The sequence below is a fragment of the Neofelis nebulosa genome, chromosome 1 (assembly GCF_028018385.1).
Source record: "Neofelis nebulosa isolate mNeoNeb1 chromosome 1, mNeoNeb1.pri, whole genome shotgun sequence".
NCBI lineage: Eukaryota > Metazoa > Chordata > Mammalia > Carnivora > Felidae > Neofelis > Neofelis nebulosa.
Window position 1 is genome coordinate 15,763,283 of NC_080782.1, and position 18,484 is coordinate 15,781,766.

Sequence of the window (18,484 nt, forward strand, 5' to 3'; positions counted from 1 at the left end):
TACACAATGATATAATGAAGACAACAAATAAAACTAAAACAAGGGCAGTATTAAACCAGATATATTCAAATAGTAAATGCACATGTTTAGTTTCTATATTTGCCTCCTGAGATTTGCCTGGCAACTTATATTTGCATAGAGTTGACATCAATTATTTTTTTTCTGTCAGCCCTTAATTAATGTTTAGTCTAATTACGAATTCAAGTTGAGAAAAACACCCTTCTGAATTTCATGAATACAATGGTAGTTACTAAAAACAGAGGGATTAATAAGGGAGAGATGAAAAACTGCCTCTAGGAAGTCTATAGTACCTTGGAAGAAAAAACAACAACAACTCTAAACTATGTTCTTTTTTTTTGACAGAGAGAGAGAGAGAGAGAGAGAGAGAGAGAGAACACATGCAGGGGCAGAGGGGGAAAGAGAGAGAGAGAATGAGTCCCAACCAGTCTCCACACTGTCAATGCAGAGCCTGATGTGGGGCTGCATCCCATGAACCATGAGACCATGACCTGAGCAGCATTTGGGAGTCAGATGCTTAACCTACAGAGCCACCCAGGCTGACCCTAAAAACTAAACCCTTAGTTAAACTTTCATTTCTATATGTACAAAATTTTTAGGATAACAGGAGATGTCAGAGATTAGTTTCTACTGGAGTTTCAATATAGTTGAGATTTGAAGAGAAATATATAATAAAAATGAAAACATTTCAGTTAACTACCATAGTATCTCCATCACCTAGCCACCTTGTTTAGTGAAAAAAAAATGAGAAAGCAACTGAATGGGAGGTAGGTCACATTATTGGCCACAAATCATCTTCTTTCTCCAATGCATAAAAGGTTGTAGAGCTCTTTCACACTAGATTTGGTGTCCAGCTTCCTTTAGCAAATCGATGAGCACTGAGTGTTGCAAGTGTTGAATCACTAAATTGCACAGGTGAAACTTATATTACACTGGATGTTGACTAACTGGAATTTAAGTAAAATTTTCAAAAAAAAAATCAAAAAGAAAGAAAGGAAAGAAAAAGAATGAGTTGAAAGTGATGGTGTCCTGTTTCGTATTTGGGGCAAGATTTCCGGAGACATGGCATATTCCTCCTTATCCTCTGCCACCGACACAAAAGGAACATGGTCGGGCTGGCTGATCCACTGATCCCAGAAGGAAGATGAGAGACACAAAGACAAGGTTGTCCCCCTTCAGGGTATACTGCCTGCTAAAGCAGAGCTGCCTAGTAAATGAGCGGATGCAGGATTGATTGCATTGGGGTTAAAAGAGCTGGCAAACACAAGCCAGGCTAGTTACCTTGATCTTTAGCTAGCTCAGACACACACACACGAGAGGGCTCTAAATATCTGCCCCTGAGTTTTGGAGTTTTACATTATCCAGCAACAGTTTATTAACATGAATATGAATTAAAAATATAGACAACAATCATATGTTCCAAACTATTTCTAGAACTATTTAAAGAAGAGTGTTTTCTCCTCTCCTTAAATTTCTAATACTTCCCCCTTCTTCCTTAACTTCAGCTTCAGTAACATTTCATCCAGACCTGCGGAATAAAAATGAACTGATTATGTACAAAGTACCAGGGGAAGAATATTTTCAATACAAGAAAGCAAAATGCAAGTATCCAAATTAAAGAAAGAACTTGATTTGGTTAAAAAACAATGTATGTCTCACTGGCTAGGCAGAAAGGATGAGAGGTATGTGGCTGGGGGTAGGATAAGCAATCCATGTACCATATGGTAGATAGTTCTTACCTTTTAAAAAAGGCAATGAGGGATAGATAGATAGATAGATAGATAGATGATAGATAGATAGATAGATATAGATTGGTAGATATATATAGAAAGGTAGATATATAGATATATATTTTTTAGGTTTGCTTATTAATTTTGAGAGAGAGAGTGCACACACACACATGCGTGGTGAGCATGGGAGGGGCAGAGAGAAAGGGAGAGAGAATCCCAAGCAGGAAGCAGTCAGCAGGAACCCAATGCAGGGCATGATCTCACAAACCCTGAGATCATGACCTGAGTCAAAACCAAGAGTCAGACTCTCAACTACAGAGCCACCCAGGCACCCAAAAGGGGAATTGTTAAACAAAGGATATCATGTACCTATTTATGTACTGGAAAAATCATAGTGGCTACTTCGACTCTTAGATTGCAGAAAGTTAACAATTCAGAAAAGAAATAATGTTGTCTTGGACAAGGGTGAAAAAGGGAAGAAAATGGAAAGAACTGTATTGGGCACAGACTATAGAATTTTTATTGGAAGGGCAATGACTTACAAATGACTTGTTTTTCATGTGGAAGCGGTGGTGGTGATGGTGTGCGTGTGTTTGATTTAGCATGTAATTGATAAGCCTATTTATGGAGCTGGATAGAGGTAGGGGGGCAAATAACTCCCTTTGGGAGAAAAAGAATTTGGGAGAAATCAATGATTTTGACATGCTATGCCTTAGAAGTCAAGTAGATAAACATGTGGAATAAAAAGCAGAGAATTGGATATGAGTGTGGAGTTCAAGTGTGTTTTCTGAATAGGACATATCCATTTGAGATATATAAGCCTAAATTTAAGCCTAATTTAATTCTGGGAACAGTATAATTTCATTTGGGAAAGAACCGTAGGAGAAAAGTTAAGTGAAGTATTGAGCACTACAGCACCCAAACTTTTGGGCTTAAGGCAGCCCAGCATCTGTACATGAGCAGGTGTTAGCAAAAGGAGAGGAACAGTCTAGGGGAAGAGACTAAGTGGGAATGGGGTGGCACAGAAGCCAAGAAGGGAAGGTATTTTAAGTGAACAATTATAGTGAATTCTATTAAGAGGCTGAGTGAGGTTAGTAAGGGTTGATTGGATTTTGAAAGATGGGCATCTTTAGTTAACTTGAAAAGAATCTCTTCAATAAAATATAAAGTGTGTGTTTTTTTTTTAAACAGTGGACTCAAGACGATATTGAATGTGAATATATGAAGCCCCACAGTCACGATACTTTACTGGATACCGTCACCCAAGAATAGAGATCAGAAAAAGTGCTGCCATATATCATCAGAGAAGTGGTTCAATATTTTTTTTTCTTTCATTGGGGATACTAAGCACTGTCTTTGCTGAAGGTAATGATCCTTTTGAAAGAGTGAAATACCTAAAATGGTAAAATTTATGAGAAGGTGAGCAGGATTGGGTTCCAGAGAACAAATACAGGGATTTCCATTGAAAGTAACAGAGACACTTCTTCCATTTTAGCATGAGGGGAATCTCAGAAGTCTGGTAAATACATAGGATACATGATTGTGATGGTGGAAATATTTCAAAATTCACCATAGTTCCTGGACCAGAGTATAAATGTTGAAATACAACTCCATGCCTTTAATAGATGTAATGTATGTAATGTAACGTAACAGAATATGTAGAATTTAAGGCAAAGGTGTGAAACCTTGTAACAACCTGTGGATAATCCTGCTCACACATTATAGAAGATTAATAGATCATGCAAATCAAAACTGTAGACCATCCTAAGAACACTAAAAAAGCCAGAATATAACCCTTGTAAACTGTGTTATCAAAGCAAGAAATAGACCATTTTGCATTGACTGTTCTAATAATAACTACATGTTAATTGAAGAAAGTTCAACATAATGAAGGCATTTAAACATGAAGAACAGGTGTAAAAGCAAAACTGATTTCAGAGAAACGGTACGAAATCCAGATGCTACAGAACAGTGGGGAAGGGCGATGTCATTGGGCTTTCCCAAAACATTAGGTCATGGTACACTGAAACTGATTTTGACTTGCATTCACATCACAAAAAATTCTCATAATATTCTTTGTCCAGAGGCCTGATGCTGAGGATGAGGGCTGGATTGCTTAGAAGTGAGAAGTCTTGTCACGGGAAAGGAATAACTTTTTTAAAAATGTAATCGGTTGGAAATCTGGGTTATTACATCATCTAAAGTTAGTTGTCATTAACCTGTCTTGAAGATATTTTCCATGTTTAGATACCCTAAAAACAGTGATTTCTGTATTGGAAAGTCAGACCTAAAATTAAAACATATTCAATTGCGAAGTTTTCTGCAAAGCTCAGATTACATTGTTATCAACACATCCCTATGAAATATGGGAGAACATGCTCCATCTTAGAAATCTGATCACTTCAGGGGCACCTGGGTGGCTCAATCGGTTAAGCATCCGACTTGGGCTCAGGTCATGATCTCACCGTTCGTGGGTTTGAGCCCTGCGTCAGGCTCTGTGCTGACAGCTCGGGGCCTGGAGCCTGTTTCAGATTCTGTGTCTCCCTCCCCCTCTGCCCCTCCCCTGTCCACGCTCTGACTCTCTCTGACTTTCAATAATAAGTAAACATTAAAAAACAATTACAAAAACAAAAAAAAAATCTGATCACTTCAGAGCTGAGCCGTCAGTCTGGGGAAAAAAAATTGGATTTCTGTTTCTAAGCTAAATTAAGACTAAGACTCAGTGTAAACTGAGGCAAGAGTATATGTAACTTGGCAAGATGTTTAAATATATTTTTCTTCAAATTCTACTTTCTCTCTTCACTTAAGACTATACCAGGATGATATATTTAAGACTTGAAGGAAACACACGTCTACGAATTATTTACAAAAGCGATCTAAAACGAGGTAAAGAAAGGTCACGTTCATGGAGCTTTCATGGTGTACCACATTGTGCTTTAAGTGTTAGTTCACTGCAAACTGAAAACAGTTTGCATGAGATGGGTACTATTAATAGCCCTTTTTTTTATAGAAGAAGAAACTGAGGTATGGAGTGATGAAGAATTTTATCCAACATCAAGGAGCTAGTTAGGGCAAGAGATGAAAATAGAATATAAGTGCATTAAGTAATATTTGCAAGCTCCCTTTAAAAAAGAAGTAGGCAACATTTAAGGCTTTATTCATTCAAAAATATTTCTTTGAAGGAGTACAAGGAAGGAATGAGGGAGATTCAAAGAGAGGAAATAAGAACTGGGAATTACTTAGACGTGATTTAGTTAAGCAAACAGACAAGAAAAGGAAAAGAAATTATTTGCAAACAAACATGATTGATGCTCAGAGTTTAAAATCAGAATAGTAAAATTCTAAGCAATACGAGACTTTAGACATGGTTTTGATCAGTCTTGAAGGGTAAGCATTAGGGAGACGTACATTATGGATCATCGAGAAGGTACACAATTTAAAACTAAGAGAGAGAGAGACACAGTGAGATATCTTAGATCTGGTTGCAAAACTGGGTGGCACTTTTCAGACCACTATTCTTCTGGTATTGGCTACTGGCCTAGCAAGAGAAAAAGAGAAAGAGAAGCTTCCTACTGTCGCTTGTAGATACTATAAAGAAAGAAGTTCTTTCCTTCACCCATAGATTAGTGCTCCAATCAATATTATTGCCCTTACACATAGTGTTACACTTGAGTAATAAGAGCTTACTTTAAAATAAAATGTATTTGTATTTATAGCATATTTATATGATTCAATCATATCTTCAACTAAGCCGGTGAGAAAATGGAACTGCTCTCTTTGTAGCAGAGGTGACTAGAGGCGTTTGCTAGGGACACTTCAACTCGCAGTGCATTTTTAAAGGCTAAATGCATAGATAGGCTCTTGAAGATGCACAGATAAAAAAGAAGAATGCTGTAGGGGCTTTTCCCAAGAACAAATTTCCCAATTTTCATATACCTTAGAGGCAATAACCTCTTTAGACCCCTTGAAAACATCTATATTCTTCTGCTCTGTGTACAGGCTGTAGGTCCTGGCGTTGATTTATTCAGCACGCAAAGATGAACTGTTTGGAAATTGTTTCGAAAATAGATCTAGCATGTGTGAAAATGGTGTCACACAGTAAGGAAATTAACACAAGTCTGGAAACCAAGTGAATGACGTTCATCAAGCTAAACCACTTTTTAGCTCTATAACTTAATGTATCACCTGTCTGAGCTTTCTTTGTAAGCAAAATGCAGATATGACCTATGTCAAAATTTTATTGCGAGGATCATACAGGATAATATTTGAAACGATTTTATGTTTAAGTGTCAAATGATAGGCCTCAATAGAGAAATTTCATTTGTTTTAATGCCTTGTAGGAAGGTTTTTTCTCTTGGAAACCTTGAGAAGGTTCACAAATAGGAAGTGCTTTTTTTTTTGTTTGTTCTTTTCTGTTTTGTTTTCTCTGGCAAAGTGCTGCAAGCACAACAGGATCTGAATAAGGATTATTATTGAATGAAGAAGTTCCTCCGCATAAATAGCAATAACTACTGTTTGTTTCTAAAAGATCTATCAGAAAATTAAATTATTCATAATTCCTTACTCAGTGCACATGAGTCATTTTATTTGGAAACTATATGAGAGTAAAGCTCTTTTTTCTTTCACCCATAGTAGCATAGGTGTATGACTTTGCCTCATAAGTGAATGAATAAACTAACCAAACTAACCGATTATTCAACAGTATTAAGAAGACCCTGTTAATACCTAATGTGAAATTAATTAAGGCATTCCATAGGAGTCTTTACTTCTTTTATATGCATTTGGTAGAAATAATCAGTCTAATAAGTCATCATATTTTACTTATCTAGAGCAGTATGTTTTCATATAGAGATAATATCCTTTATATATACATTTGAAATTTGTTAGAATCATTCAGGAAACAAACAACTTTTTTTTTTATAACAATGAGGGCTTAATTTATTTTCCTCTGTGATCGAGAGATATCTAAATACTGATAAAAGGACAGATCCACTTATACTTCCACGGTATTTCAATGAACTCATAGTTCTGGATATTATCTCAAGCTGTAATATTGTGACACTCCATAGTATGTCTAGTTAATTCCTTGGACAAATATACAGACATATGTGGTCAAAGGGGTAGTAGGAGGGAGGAAATGTTGAGACAGATACAAGTTTTACTCTAATACGATGATTATGACACACCATTGTATCCCTACCACCACTAAATGCTCACTGCATCCTGAGTGAAATTATCACCAAGATAACATCTATATTCAATGCTACTTGTGAAATTTTATGATCGATGATCAATAAGGTGCTGTCTGTGAAGAACTAGTAATCTCCTGGCTATAGACTAGAGTAAATACAATTTAAGCTTATGCCAGCTCAGATTTCGCCAGTAGTCCTTAAGAACCCTCTAACTGGACCAGTTCCCTAGTCAAACTTTAACTAATTTCCCCCTGGCACGTAAATGGCATAGGCATAGGAGACAGGCATATGCATAGGCATAATGCACATTAGGCACAGGAGATTTTCTTGCAAAGTTGCCATCATCATGTACAACCCTGGGTTATAATTTTTATCCCTACAACTACCTTCTTTCCTGTCATACAACATATGCATCATTTCATATTTCTAGTAAATATGTATTAATGAAATAAGTAAAGAGAAAATGCATTTCATGAAATATGACAAAAGTTCATTATTCAAATTAGAATTTACGGACCAACAAATCTGCAGACAAGTTACAGCCACAGCAAACAGTGAATCTCAGTAATGATTCCTTTTATTCAAGTATTTTTCTTAACAGAAGCAACTTTAAACAAATTACCCAGTTCATCATCTGACACTCAATTTCCCTTTGATTATGTAGGCATAGACTCAAGATAATTATTAGTCATGTTAAAGTGCACTGGAAAGTTATTTTTCATTTCAATAATAAAATTTCGGTCCTCAGAGGCACCTATTACTTTCATTATAGTCTGTCCATTTCACTATAAGAAATTAATTTAAAACTTATGTAATGGAAATCTATTTTTACGGTGATTTACTTAGAGAAACATCAGTTGGCTTGAAGTTTAGGAGACCTCTTCCTGTTGCCATATTTTAGATACTTCTAGATACAGAATGTGAGTGGTAAAGCAAATTTATTTAAGATTTTTGCCTCCCCAACAGCAGCTTTTGTAAGTTTTACTGACTATGATCAATAGATGGGATAAAGTTTAATCAATATACACCCTGTGGGATATTATAGTGATGTGGCTTCATCTTTAATTTAACCAAAAGTCACACATCTGCAGGATAGCTTAGATTCATTAAAAGATTTAAGGTTCCCGTAGCTTACTCTGGAGATACAATTTAGTCCACAATCTACACATCCAGAAAATAATCTTTCTCAAAAAAAAAAATAAACACAAGTACCATTTGCAACTTCATAGTGTGTATTGTGATCAATAAAATGGGGAGCACATATAGCACACATATACTTTAGAAAGCTTTTTAACTTCCTTAACCAAAACTTTGATCCAATGAAACAAAACTATCTAAAGAATTAAAATCTCTGCACAAATATGATGCTTCCCCTCTTTTATTCATGCCTCTATGTAACTGAGATATCAGAAATTCCAATAATCCTGAGTTCTAGAATGCTATGGATCCATGATAAGCACTTATTATTTCTTTGAAAAATTTCTATTTGGCTGTTTTGTTTCCAGTCAGTAGACTAGCACAGTGTCACTAAGCCAGGGTTTAAGTTTTCATTCCAGGGCTAAATGAGTTACACAGGCCCACCCAGAAAATAAGTTCTTCTTCTGGGGTCACGACTGTGATTTGGAGTGGTTGCCACCACAAACAAAGCTGTTAGATAAATTTGGCCCCTGACTGGAAAAATCTGCAGGAGTCTTCTGTATCTTTATTGAAGCATGGTCAAAGTGACCACATTCTTATCCAGTCTCTGTGATTAGTGAGCTCTGTGAGTCATTCAACCTTCTTAGTCTACAGATATTTGCATCTATATAAGAATAGGGTCCCGTCAGTCATCTTTAGGTCCCGTTACATTCTCAAATGTCATATTCACATGACATTTAATGGTCAAGTTATTAGTGTAAATGTGCTAACTATATATAACGTGATACAATTATAAAACACAAGTCATGGACAAAGACTTCTGATTTTAAGTGGGAGCTTGCTTTCTCTATCTCTGCCCTGTTTGCATGAAAAGTCCCTAATGAGTTGTCTTTGTATTAGAAGACTATAATAGTTTTGATGAGGGTGGATGAGGGCTTGCTATTTATGATCCAGGTAAGGTATTCTTGACTTATAATAAGCTAAAGTTTTATAAATAAATTTTGCCTGTATAATAAAAACCCATTGTATATCAGATGATATTTTTCACATGAATACATTTGAAACACATTTTCTGCTTATTTTTCATCTTCCTTCCATGAATATGAATCCTACATGCAAGCCTCCTTCAATATTTTTTTGACTCTACTTTTCAACTTTGCGACATGACTTTGTCATTATTTTGAAATATCTCTTATTTTTTGCTGTTATGGCATTCCAAATTAATGAAGTATTCCTAACTCCTATCTCATCACAAACTATGTGAAAATTTAGAAATGCATAGGAAAAACAAAGGCACCATTATAAGGATGCAGTAAATATACAGGAAGCATTTGTTCACTAAAGCTAGAACTAAACTCAAAAGTGACTGATCAAACACTTCAGCTATTTTAGCAAATTTTTAAAAAATTTGGCAATATTTCCAAGTCTGATCAAAATTTTCTTTTGTTTCTTATATTAGCATATAAATAGGCTATTGTTCCTAAAAAGTGTCATGCTGAGCATTTGACACAATTATGCACAATTAATATTTCCTTCTGGTTGCTTTACGGTTATTATACACAGAAAACATTAAAAATTTTAACAATAAGGTAATATATAGATAAAATCAGATTATGAATCACAGTGGAAAAGAAGGAAAGTTGGGGGGACTATACTTATTCATATAAATTTATACAAAAGCTCTTCATTCTATGAGAAATATTGAGGACTTCTGTAATTATCTTACTGTTGCACTAGATCAAGTAGCGTATGTCTTAGACTTTACAATATGAGGAAACTCTAAAATTAAGAACAGTTTTGCTTCTGAGATGCTAAGAGTTAAAATGAGACTCGACTGTCTTCAGTATTTCTTTTCCTAGCGTGTGAAATACATCCACACAAATACAAGATGGCTAGTACTGGAATTCAATCAATGGGCTTTCTAAACGTGTAATCATCTGCTTCCTACTTTATGATATGTGACTTCTGTAAATGCAGTTTTTGTTGTTGCTGTTATTAGTGGTAAGCTGAGATATATGGGAGGCCACATACTACTACTTTTAAAAAAACAGGGTTTTGGGCGTAAAGTAAAACTGGATCTAAATTTGGAGTCGGCCACTTTATCACTATGTGAACTTGACCAAATGACTCAACTTTCTGAGCCCTCAATTCTTCGTCTGTAGAATGGGATGAATAACATAGACACTTTAGGTTTCTTTCAAGAGCATTTAGCATGCTATTTAAAGCCCCTGGCCCACAGATAGCAAGCAAAGAACAGTCACTATTTTTAATGTGCCATTAAAAGGTCACATGATATAAGGTCACATTTCTAGAAAGCTCTCTCACTTATCATGTCCAACATAGGATTGTTCATCTCTCAGTAGCTATTCAGGAAATTCGTAAATTCCATTTGTAATACACTGGGAAATGAGTACAGTCTGTTTAAATCAAGGGTTTCTACATTGCTAGTAAATAGCCTGGTCCTGATTCTATTTTTTTAAAAGTGATGGTTATATTGCTGCAAATTGCACATTCTTGTTTTGAGTTAAAAGAGACAAAAGCTAAACATGGTATGTTCTTAGAAATCTGGAGAATGTTACTAATAGTTTAGAAAATGGAAACACAAAGACTGAAGTCAGGAAGCTTTTCACCAATGCCTGTAAGACACTCCCTTTCATTATCAATTCTACAAACTGGGAGTTAATTGCATTTCAGGGCTCATTGCAAGATACATCTTTTCAAAGTACTTTCCTTAATTAGTACAAACATTTGGTCCCTGAGAAAGGTGGAAGTATAGCTTGCTTTTGTGTTAATGTTTTCTGCCTTTTATTCACTATTTACACCTAGAGGCCCATGTGAATGACACATTTTTATTAAAATAAGGAATAAATATTATGTAAATTATGCCCCCAAACAGCAGCTATGGTGTCTAATTATTTTAAGGCAGCTTTGTAAGGATTCATTTTAGTTTTCTAACCGAAACAAAGTGAAAAGAATAATGTATATGTTAATGGCTTCCTACATCTCAATATTAGCATTTGGAGACAGTATACCAATCATCTTTGCATCCCAGAAACTGGGAGAATGTATCTAACATAGCAAGTGTTCAATTAAAAGCTTCTAATAACATAGTGCAATTACTGAGGCAATCAATAATATTATGGTGCAATTAAGTATATATAAATAATTTATTTTATTTAATAAAATGTATATGCTGAAACATCCACATGGCTATGCATGTATGTAAAACATACATACTGGTTTGCAGTCCTCAAATATATCTTTTCAGAATTGCTTTCCAGGAGTATAATTGGTCCTTCATTTTTATTTATTTTTATTTTTATTTTTAACATTTATTCATTTTGGAGAGAGAGACAGAGACAGAGACAGAGACAGGGCATGAGCCAGAGAGCGGCAGAGAGAAGGAGACACAGAATCCAAAGCAGCTCCAGGTTGTGAACTGTCAGCTCAGAGCCCCACGCAGGGCTTGAACTCTCGAACTGCGAGATCATGACCTGAGCCGAAGCCAGACACTTACCCGACAAAGCCACCCAGACACCCCTTTAGTCCTCCATTTAAAATGAAAAAAAAATATATATATATATAAATATATATATATATATATATTTTTTTTTTTTTTTTGAGAGAGAGAGAAAGAACGAGAGAGATAGAATGTGAGCAGGGTAGGGGCAGAGAGAGAGGGAGACACAGAATCTGAAGCAGGCTGCAGGCTCCAAGCTGTCAAGCGCTGAGCCCAATGTGGGGCTCAAACCCATGAACTGCAAAATCATGACCTGAGCCAAAGTCAGATGCTTAACTGACTGCGCCACCCAGGTGACTCAATTAGTCCTCCAGTTTTACCAATGCACAACCCAGTTTGGCTTATTCTGTGTCATCTTCAGAATTACTGATAGTTTGGAACAGCAACTCCTCTCTGGTGGAGACTCTCTTGTGAATTTTAGGATGTTCCAACACCAGCCCTGACCTCTACTGACATGATAGTATTCCTCCCCCAGCTGTGACAACCAAGCCTGTCTTGAGATATTGCCACATATCTCCTGGTGTGTGTGTGTGTGTGTGTGTTGTCCTTAGATGAGAACCACTGTTCTACATGGAATGGGTGGGTTTTTTGTGTGAACGTTGGTACATAAAGAACAACACTGAGAGAAGTTTGTCTCTCAACCTCAATTTTTTCCTCCCTTCTGTATACCTTTTTGAACATATATTTTACTCATATTGTTTTGAAATTTTGATTATTTTGTAAATATAAATTACTGAATATATCATTAATATCTAATTTTCAAAAAAAACTCTTACCAATTGTTTACCAAATATTTTCACATCAAACTAAGAACATCAAATATTTTTATTCTCATACTGTGTTGTCTTCTTTTGGTAAAGGATGGACACATTTAAAAATATCTTTTCCAATGCTCTAAGTTTTTAATGTAGTAAGAATAATTTTACTCTTTATTTAAGTGTCAAAACTGTTTTTGGAATATGGGATTTTATGGAATAATGAAGCATAGTGGTCTTTCCTCTCATTTGACAACTAAACATATAGAATTATATTTTCATCCCTTAATCAGTTATCAATTATTATTATTATTTATGCATATTATTTTATATACTTTGCCTATCCTGCAAATGCAAGCAATGCCCAACTCTTGATGTCAGTGTGACAGAGGGGTTGTCCATTGACAAGGTGTTGTTTCTGTACTCACAGATGGAACAGGAGTGTTGAATACACACATTAGGGCACAGAGAATTGTTTCTGTCCATGCATGGGTGCTGTGAACATTTCTTTGAAAACTGAAATAATAATGCTTATGAAAAAGGAAATTGAAATCCTTTATAAACATTACATAGATATCAAGGAGAACATGTACTATAATAGCTTCTGTTCAAAAAGATAATAAATAAAGAGACTAAGAATAAAGACTTGATGGGAGAAAGTAGACTGATTTGTTAAAGATTTCAAACTTTCTAGGTTTTTAGGATTATCCAAGGTATAAATACAAGGTAACTAAAGAGTCTTGTCCATGCGTCTAACCTCTTGATTTTATCAAAATTGAGATAAAAAGAAAGAAAGAAAGAGAGAGAGAGAGAGAGAGAGAGAGAGAGAAGAAAGAAAGAAAGAAAGAAAGAAAGAAAGAAAGAAAGAAAGAAAGAAAGAAAGAAAGAAAGAAAGAAAGAAAGAAAGAAAGAAAGAAAGAAAGGAAGAAAAAGAAAGAAAATAAAAGAAAAGAGGGGCACCTGGGTGGCTCAGTTGGTTAAGTGTCCAACTTCGGCTCAGGTCATGATCTCGCGGTTCATGAGTTAGAGCTCCGTGTAGGGCTCTGTACTGATAGCTCAGAACCTGGAGCCTGTTTCAGATTCTGTGTCTCCCTCTCTCTCTGCCCCTCCCCCACTCATGTTCTGTCTCTCTCTTTCTCTCAAAAATAAAAACATTAATTTTTTTTTTAAGAAAAAGAAAACATCTTTTTCATCATGCAAGGAAAGCTTTAATGATCACTACTGCATGACATCTTACAATAAAAAAATATTTAGTGAGCACTTCCTGACTGTGCTAAGGATTTTATAATAATTTAACTTAATTCTATCAAGATATTTAAACAACATTATTATTCTTTGCTCATATATTTGAGATTCAGCAAGGTTGAATGAGTAGAAGATCACACAGCTACTAAGATGTCAGAATTCCCACCCTGGTCTTCCTGTCTTTAAGAGCTAAGTACTTCTCAGGGCCCCTAGGGGGCTCAGTCAGTTGAATGTCCAACTTCAGCTCAGGTCACGATCTCACAGTTTGTAAGTTCCAGCCCTGTGTCAGGCTCTGTGCTGACAGCTCAGAGCCTAGAGACTGCTTTAGATTCTGTGTCTCCCTCTGTCTCTGCCCCTCCCCCACTCGTGTGTGTGTGCGTGTGTGTGTGTGTGTGTGTGTGTGCACGCGTGTGCTCTCTATCTCTCTCAAAAATAAACACTAAAAAAAAAAAAGAAGTAAGTACTTCTCTAAGTAGCACTCTATGCTGCCTTAGACAAATAAGCATTTTTTGAGTGACTGTTAGGTGTAAGTGACTCTGTTTAGCATTTCATGCTCATTGCTTCACGAATTCTTACAATAATCCCAAAATATAGATGTTAATTTTGTTTTACAGATAAGGGTAGAACATTTCCTATATGCCCACAACTCTTGTGACAGAAACAGGAGTCAGAGATGAGTATTATTCCCAAATACTTGCTTTGTACCGTAGCTGTATTTCCTATCACTCAGGACACAAGATTCTCTAGTTTGTAGTTCAAGATTTCTACATAGCTTTTCCATTCAATTGTGCTCATATCTATCAAGTCAAATGGCAAATGTGATCTATGTGGTGAACAATAAACAACTGACCCTTGACAAATGCAGGATTTAGAGGTGTTGACCTCTTCCATTCATACACAATTGAGAATCCACATATAACTTTTGGCTACCCAAAAACTTAAATACTAAGCCTACTGTTGACTGAAAACCTTACCAATAACATAGTCAATTAACATATATTTCATGTTATATGTACTAGATACTGTATTCTTACAATAAAGTAACTAGGGAAAAGAATTTATTATTAAGAAAATGGTAAGGAATGGGGCACCTGAGTGGTTCAGTTCGTTAAGCAACTGACTCTTGATCTTGGCTCAGGTTATGATCTCGTAGTTCATGAGTTCAAGCCCCATGTTGGGCTCTGTGCTGTCACATGCTTAGGATTCTGTCTCTCCCTTGCTCTGCCCCTCCCCCCTCAAAATAAATAAATAAACTACAAAATAAAGAAAATCATAAGGAAGGGAAAATACATTTGTAGTACTATTATCAAAAAATAATAATAATAAATCCACGTATAAGTGGACCTCCGCGCTTCAAGGCCATGTTGTGCAATGGTTACCTGTATTCAAGGCGGTTAGCTAAATCTGACAGAAACCCACCTGCTACACTACTCAAAAAATCAATTAATATTATAATTTAATTATACTAATCAAAACTAGCATGCAAATTAAATATTTCACATTTTCTTTTATTCATTTAAAATTACTGCAAGAGGCAATAAAGATCTTTACATGTCTAAAGATTAAAGCATACCATACCTTACTAAGCTATTAGCGCTGTCAGGATCTTGTGCCAAAACCGTGCCAACAACAGTCCCGATCTTGGCGTTTTCATAGACTTCCATGACATAAGAAGGCATGGAAAACAGTGGTGGTTCATCTACATCCCCAACGATGATCTTCAGCATGGTAGCATCTTTAAAAGGACCCAAGTGAGAAAAGCGAAAATCAAGGTGTGTATTTGCTCCTTCTATGGTGAGAGTATATGACTTCTTTTTCTCATAGTTCAGTGGCTGTTGGGAAAAATATATATAAATAAGTTTTCCACTATTATGAGTGCCATGACATTTCAAACAAGCCCTTTTTTCCCATTCTTTAAAACAAACATGGATAGATTTAAGTCAATCTATTTCCATTCGTCAACAGACTATGAAGTTCATCTTCACAATAATATCTAAAACAAAAATCATGAAAGCTCAAGTCTGAATCAACTTTAATTTTTCACAGGTATAAATATGATAATAACTAGGAACAAAAAAATATTTCCCAAAGGCAAACAATCCTTAGTCTCCAGTAACTTCTACCTTCTCTTGAGTCTGCATTAGCAATCTTAAAAAATATTTGTTGCTAACTTTTTGACTTTAAAAAATAGGGTTTTGTTTTGCATTTAAATAAATTATGGTGTATTATTGATTTTTATCTATCATCATCTTACTTTCACCTTGCTGGCTTTACACTTGGTATTTTATTTTATAATCTGATAAATTTTAAGTTTCCCATTTAACAATATTTCCTTAGAATCTTCGTAAAATATTTTATACAGACTTTTGAATCTTATTTTTATTGTATTAATTATATTTATTTTCTATTTTGATGCTAAACCACTTCATGTATTTGTTTTGTGTTCATTTTCTTTAATATATGTTGATGTTTGATCTACTTTTTAAAATTATAATCTTTTTTCTTGAGTTTATTTATTCATTTTGAGAGAGAGAATGAGCAGGGGAGGAGCAGAGAGAGAGGGAGGGAATCCCAAGCAGTCTCTGGGAGGTCGGTGTGCATAACACAATGTGCAGCTTGAACTCACAAAACTGTGAGTCTGACACTTAGCTGAGTCATCCAGATGTCCAAAATTATAATCTTTTTCTATTTGTTTATACCATTTGCTTTTTTAGCTTTGAGTCCATATCAATACTTTCTCATAGTTTTTTTTAGGGTTTTTTGTCTTCTATTTTAAAATCATCTGGCCAATATATATATTTATTCTATTGATAATATAGGTCAAGAGTCATGAATTTACTTATAATAATGAATTTTCTCCAAGGAATATATGGTCTTTACAGGATATAAAATGGTAAATAGACATTTATATCACTGTATATTTAATTCCATAGACATACTAGTTTTATGAACATGATAATGATACAAAATCAGATATGAGAGTACCTATAAGCAGCTAGGTATCGTTTCTAAGAGGAAGTACTTTTCCACATAACTGAATGCAAAATTTTAGACTTGATGCATGTAATAGACTCTATGACCTAAAATGAGCTCAGATTTAGGTTAACAGTGTCAAAAGTTTTCAGAGTGATGTTAGTGCAAAGGATCCAGAGGTCAGCCGTTTTAAAGCCTGGTGAAGTATCCACTGATGCTGGTCTGCCTGATTAATACCTATGGGAAGAAACTGAAAAAAATTTCATCCCTATTTCTGCACTGATTTTCTACTAGGACGCTTCAGCCGTGCAGCCTTCTTTCTTGGCAGTATATAAGAAGGATTATTTCCTGTGGGGCAACTCAGATAGTCTCTTTTACCCTAAGAGCCAAGGAGAAGCTGATTAGAAAAAATGTCCTTAAAGGGATTTTATAAACACAATGATCAGTCCTACTGATGATTATTTCCCTTATCTCTTCTGAATTGCCTTGGAAAATTGGCCTTCCTAGAGACTGAAGATTGTATAGAAGGAAAAAACAATCATTTAATTTCCAAATGAGATATTAAGAACCTAGAACCTATCATACATCTCAGGGACACGGATAAGACTGGGTCACTGCAATAGTTTACAAGTTTTTATAAGACAAAGTGAAAATGTAAAAAATTATTAAAGACTCAAATGCTTAAAAGTAGGCCATATATCATATATACATATATATATATGTGTGTGTGTGTGTATGTGTACATATATATATATATGATAAAATACTATATATTTTAGATTTCTGTATATTTTTTATTTTTTTAAATCTTTTATTTATTTTTAAGAGAGAGAGAGAGGTAGACACAGAATTGGAAGAAGGATCCAGGCTCTGAGCAGTCAGCAGGGAGCCCAACACGGGGCTTGAACCCATGAACCGTGAGATCAGGACGTGAGCCCAAGTCGGGCACTTAACCAACTGAGCCACCCAGGCACCCCAAGATATATATTTTTTAAAGAAGTGTTCATTGGTTCTGCAGTTTATGACTCCACCAATTGTGAGTCATTTCTATCTGAGGGAATTTAAATTACAAATAAATTGCCCCTTTTCCTTCCTTGATCCCTTTCTCCTTAACATCTCCTTAACATTAGTGAATGAGAATTTGTCTTTCACTAATTCAGTACATCTCATTTGAATCTAAATGATCTATCCTAGAAAGAGCTCACACCTACCACCTATCATGGATTGGGTAGATGGATATGATAACTGCTGGGCACAGAGGAGCATGGGATGTCAGAATCCAGGTATTTGCTCATGGAAAGCAACATCCTTGGCAGGTTTTAAATATGTTTAAATCGATGAATATGTTATAGTCAACCTGCTGCATGTGGTAAACTTCAATGATTAAGGCTCCTGTCTTTGAACTTCAGTGTTTGAGACATTAAAACTAAAATTAAAACTAAAACTAAAACTAAAACAAAGCCCCTAGGATTTGTTTATTGGGGATGCTTAATATCTCTTTTCCACTATAACAGAGGATTGTAAGAGTCATCTCCATTTATCATGTTGTAGACTTACGCATCTTTCTGACTCTCAATGAAATTTGTAGAGGTAATTCTGGCCACCTCTACCCTATCAAATATTACTATCAAGCTGTGCATTTAATATGCAGGCATCTCTTGGTTTGTTTTTAGCAGGTCCTTTGGCAACTTAGATGTCATTTATCTTAACACTAGCCTATCTACTGCTAAGCTACAGGCTGTTTATGTGGACACATGGTTTCATGCTTATGATTCTCTAACATATATTTAACTACCTCAAGGCAGTGATAATCGTTTTGTAGGAGTTGTTTGCCACAACTGGCTGATGGGTGGATAGGGATCCATCTAGAGTCACTAAGGAATGAGAATATTATTTAAGATTGAGATAGGGTTT

General features: G+C 35.4%; 1 protein-coding gene across 7 annotated transcripts in view; it reads right to left on the bottom strand.

Moving 5' to 3' along the window:
- The window catches only part of CDH18 (cadherin 18), a 1,008,661-nt gene that overhangs the window by 62,682 nt on the left and 927,495 nt on the right, over positions 1-18,484 (bottom strand). For all 7 annotated transcript variants that reach the window (XR_009257849.1, XM_058716179.1, XM_058716186.1 and 4 more), the window contains one exon: positions 15,176-15,429. Coding sequence is in view for 6 of the 7 variants with exons in the window: in XM_058716179.1 (XP_058572162.1) it covers positions 15,176-15,429 (254 nt within the window). In the remaining variant the exon portion in view is untranslated. The remainder of the gene's footprint in view (positions 1-15,175; positions 15,430-18,484) is intronic.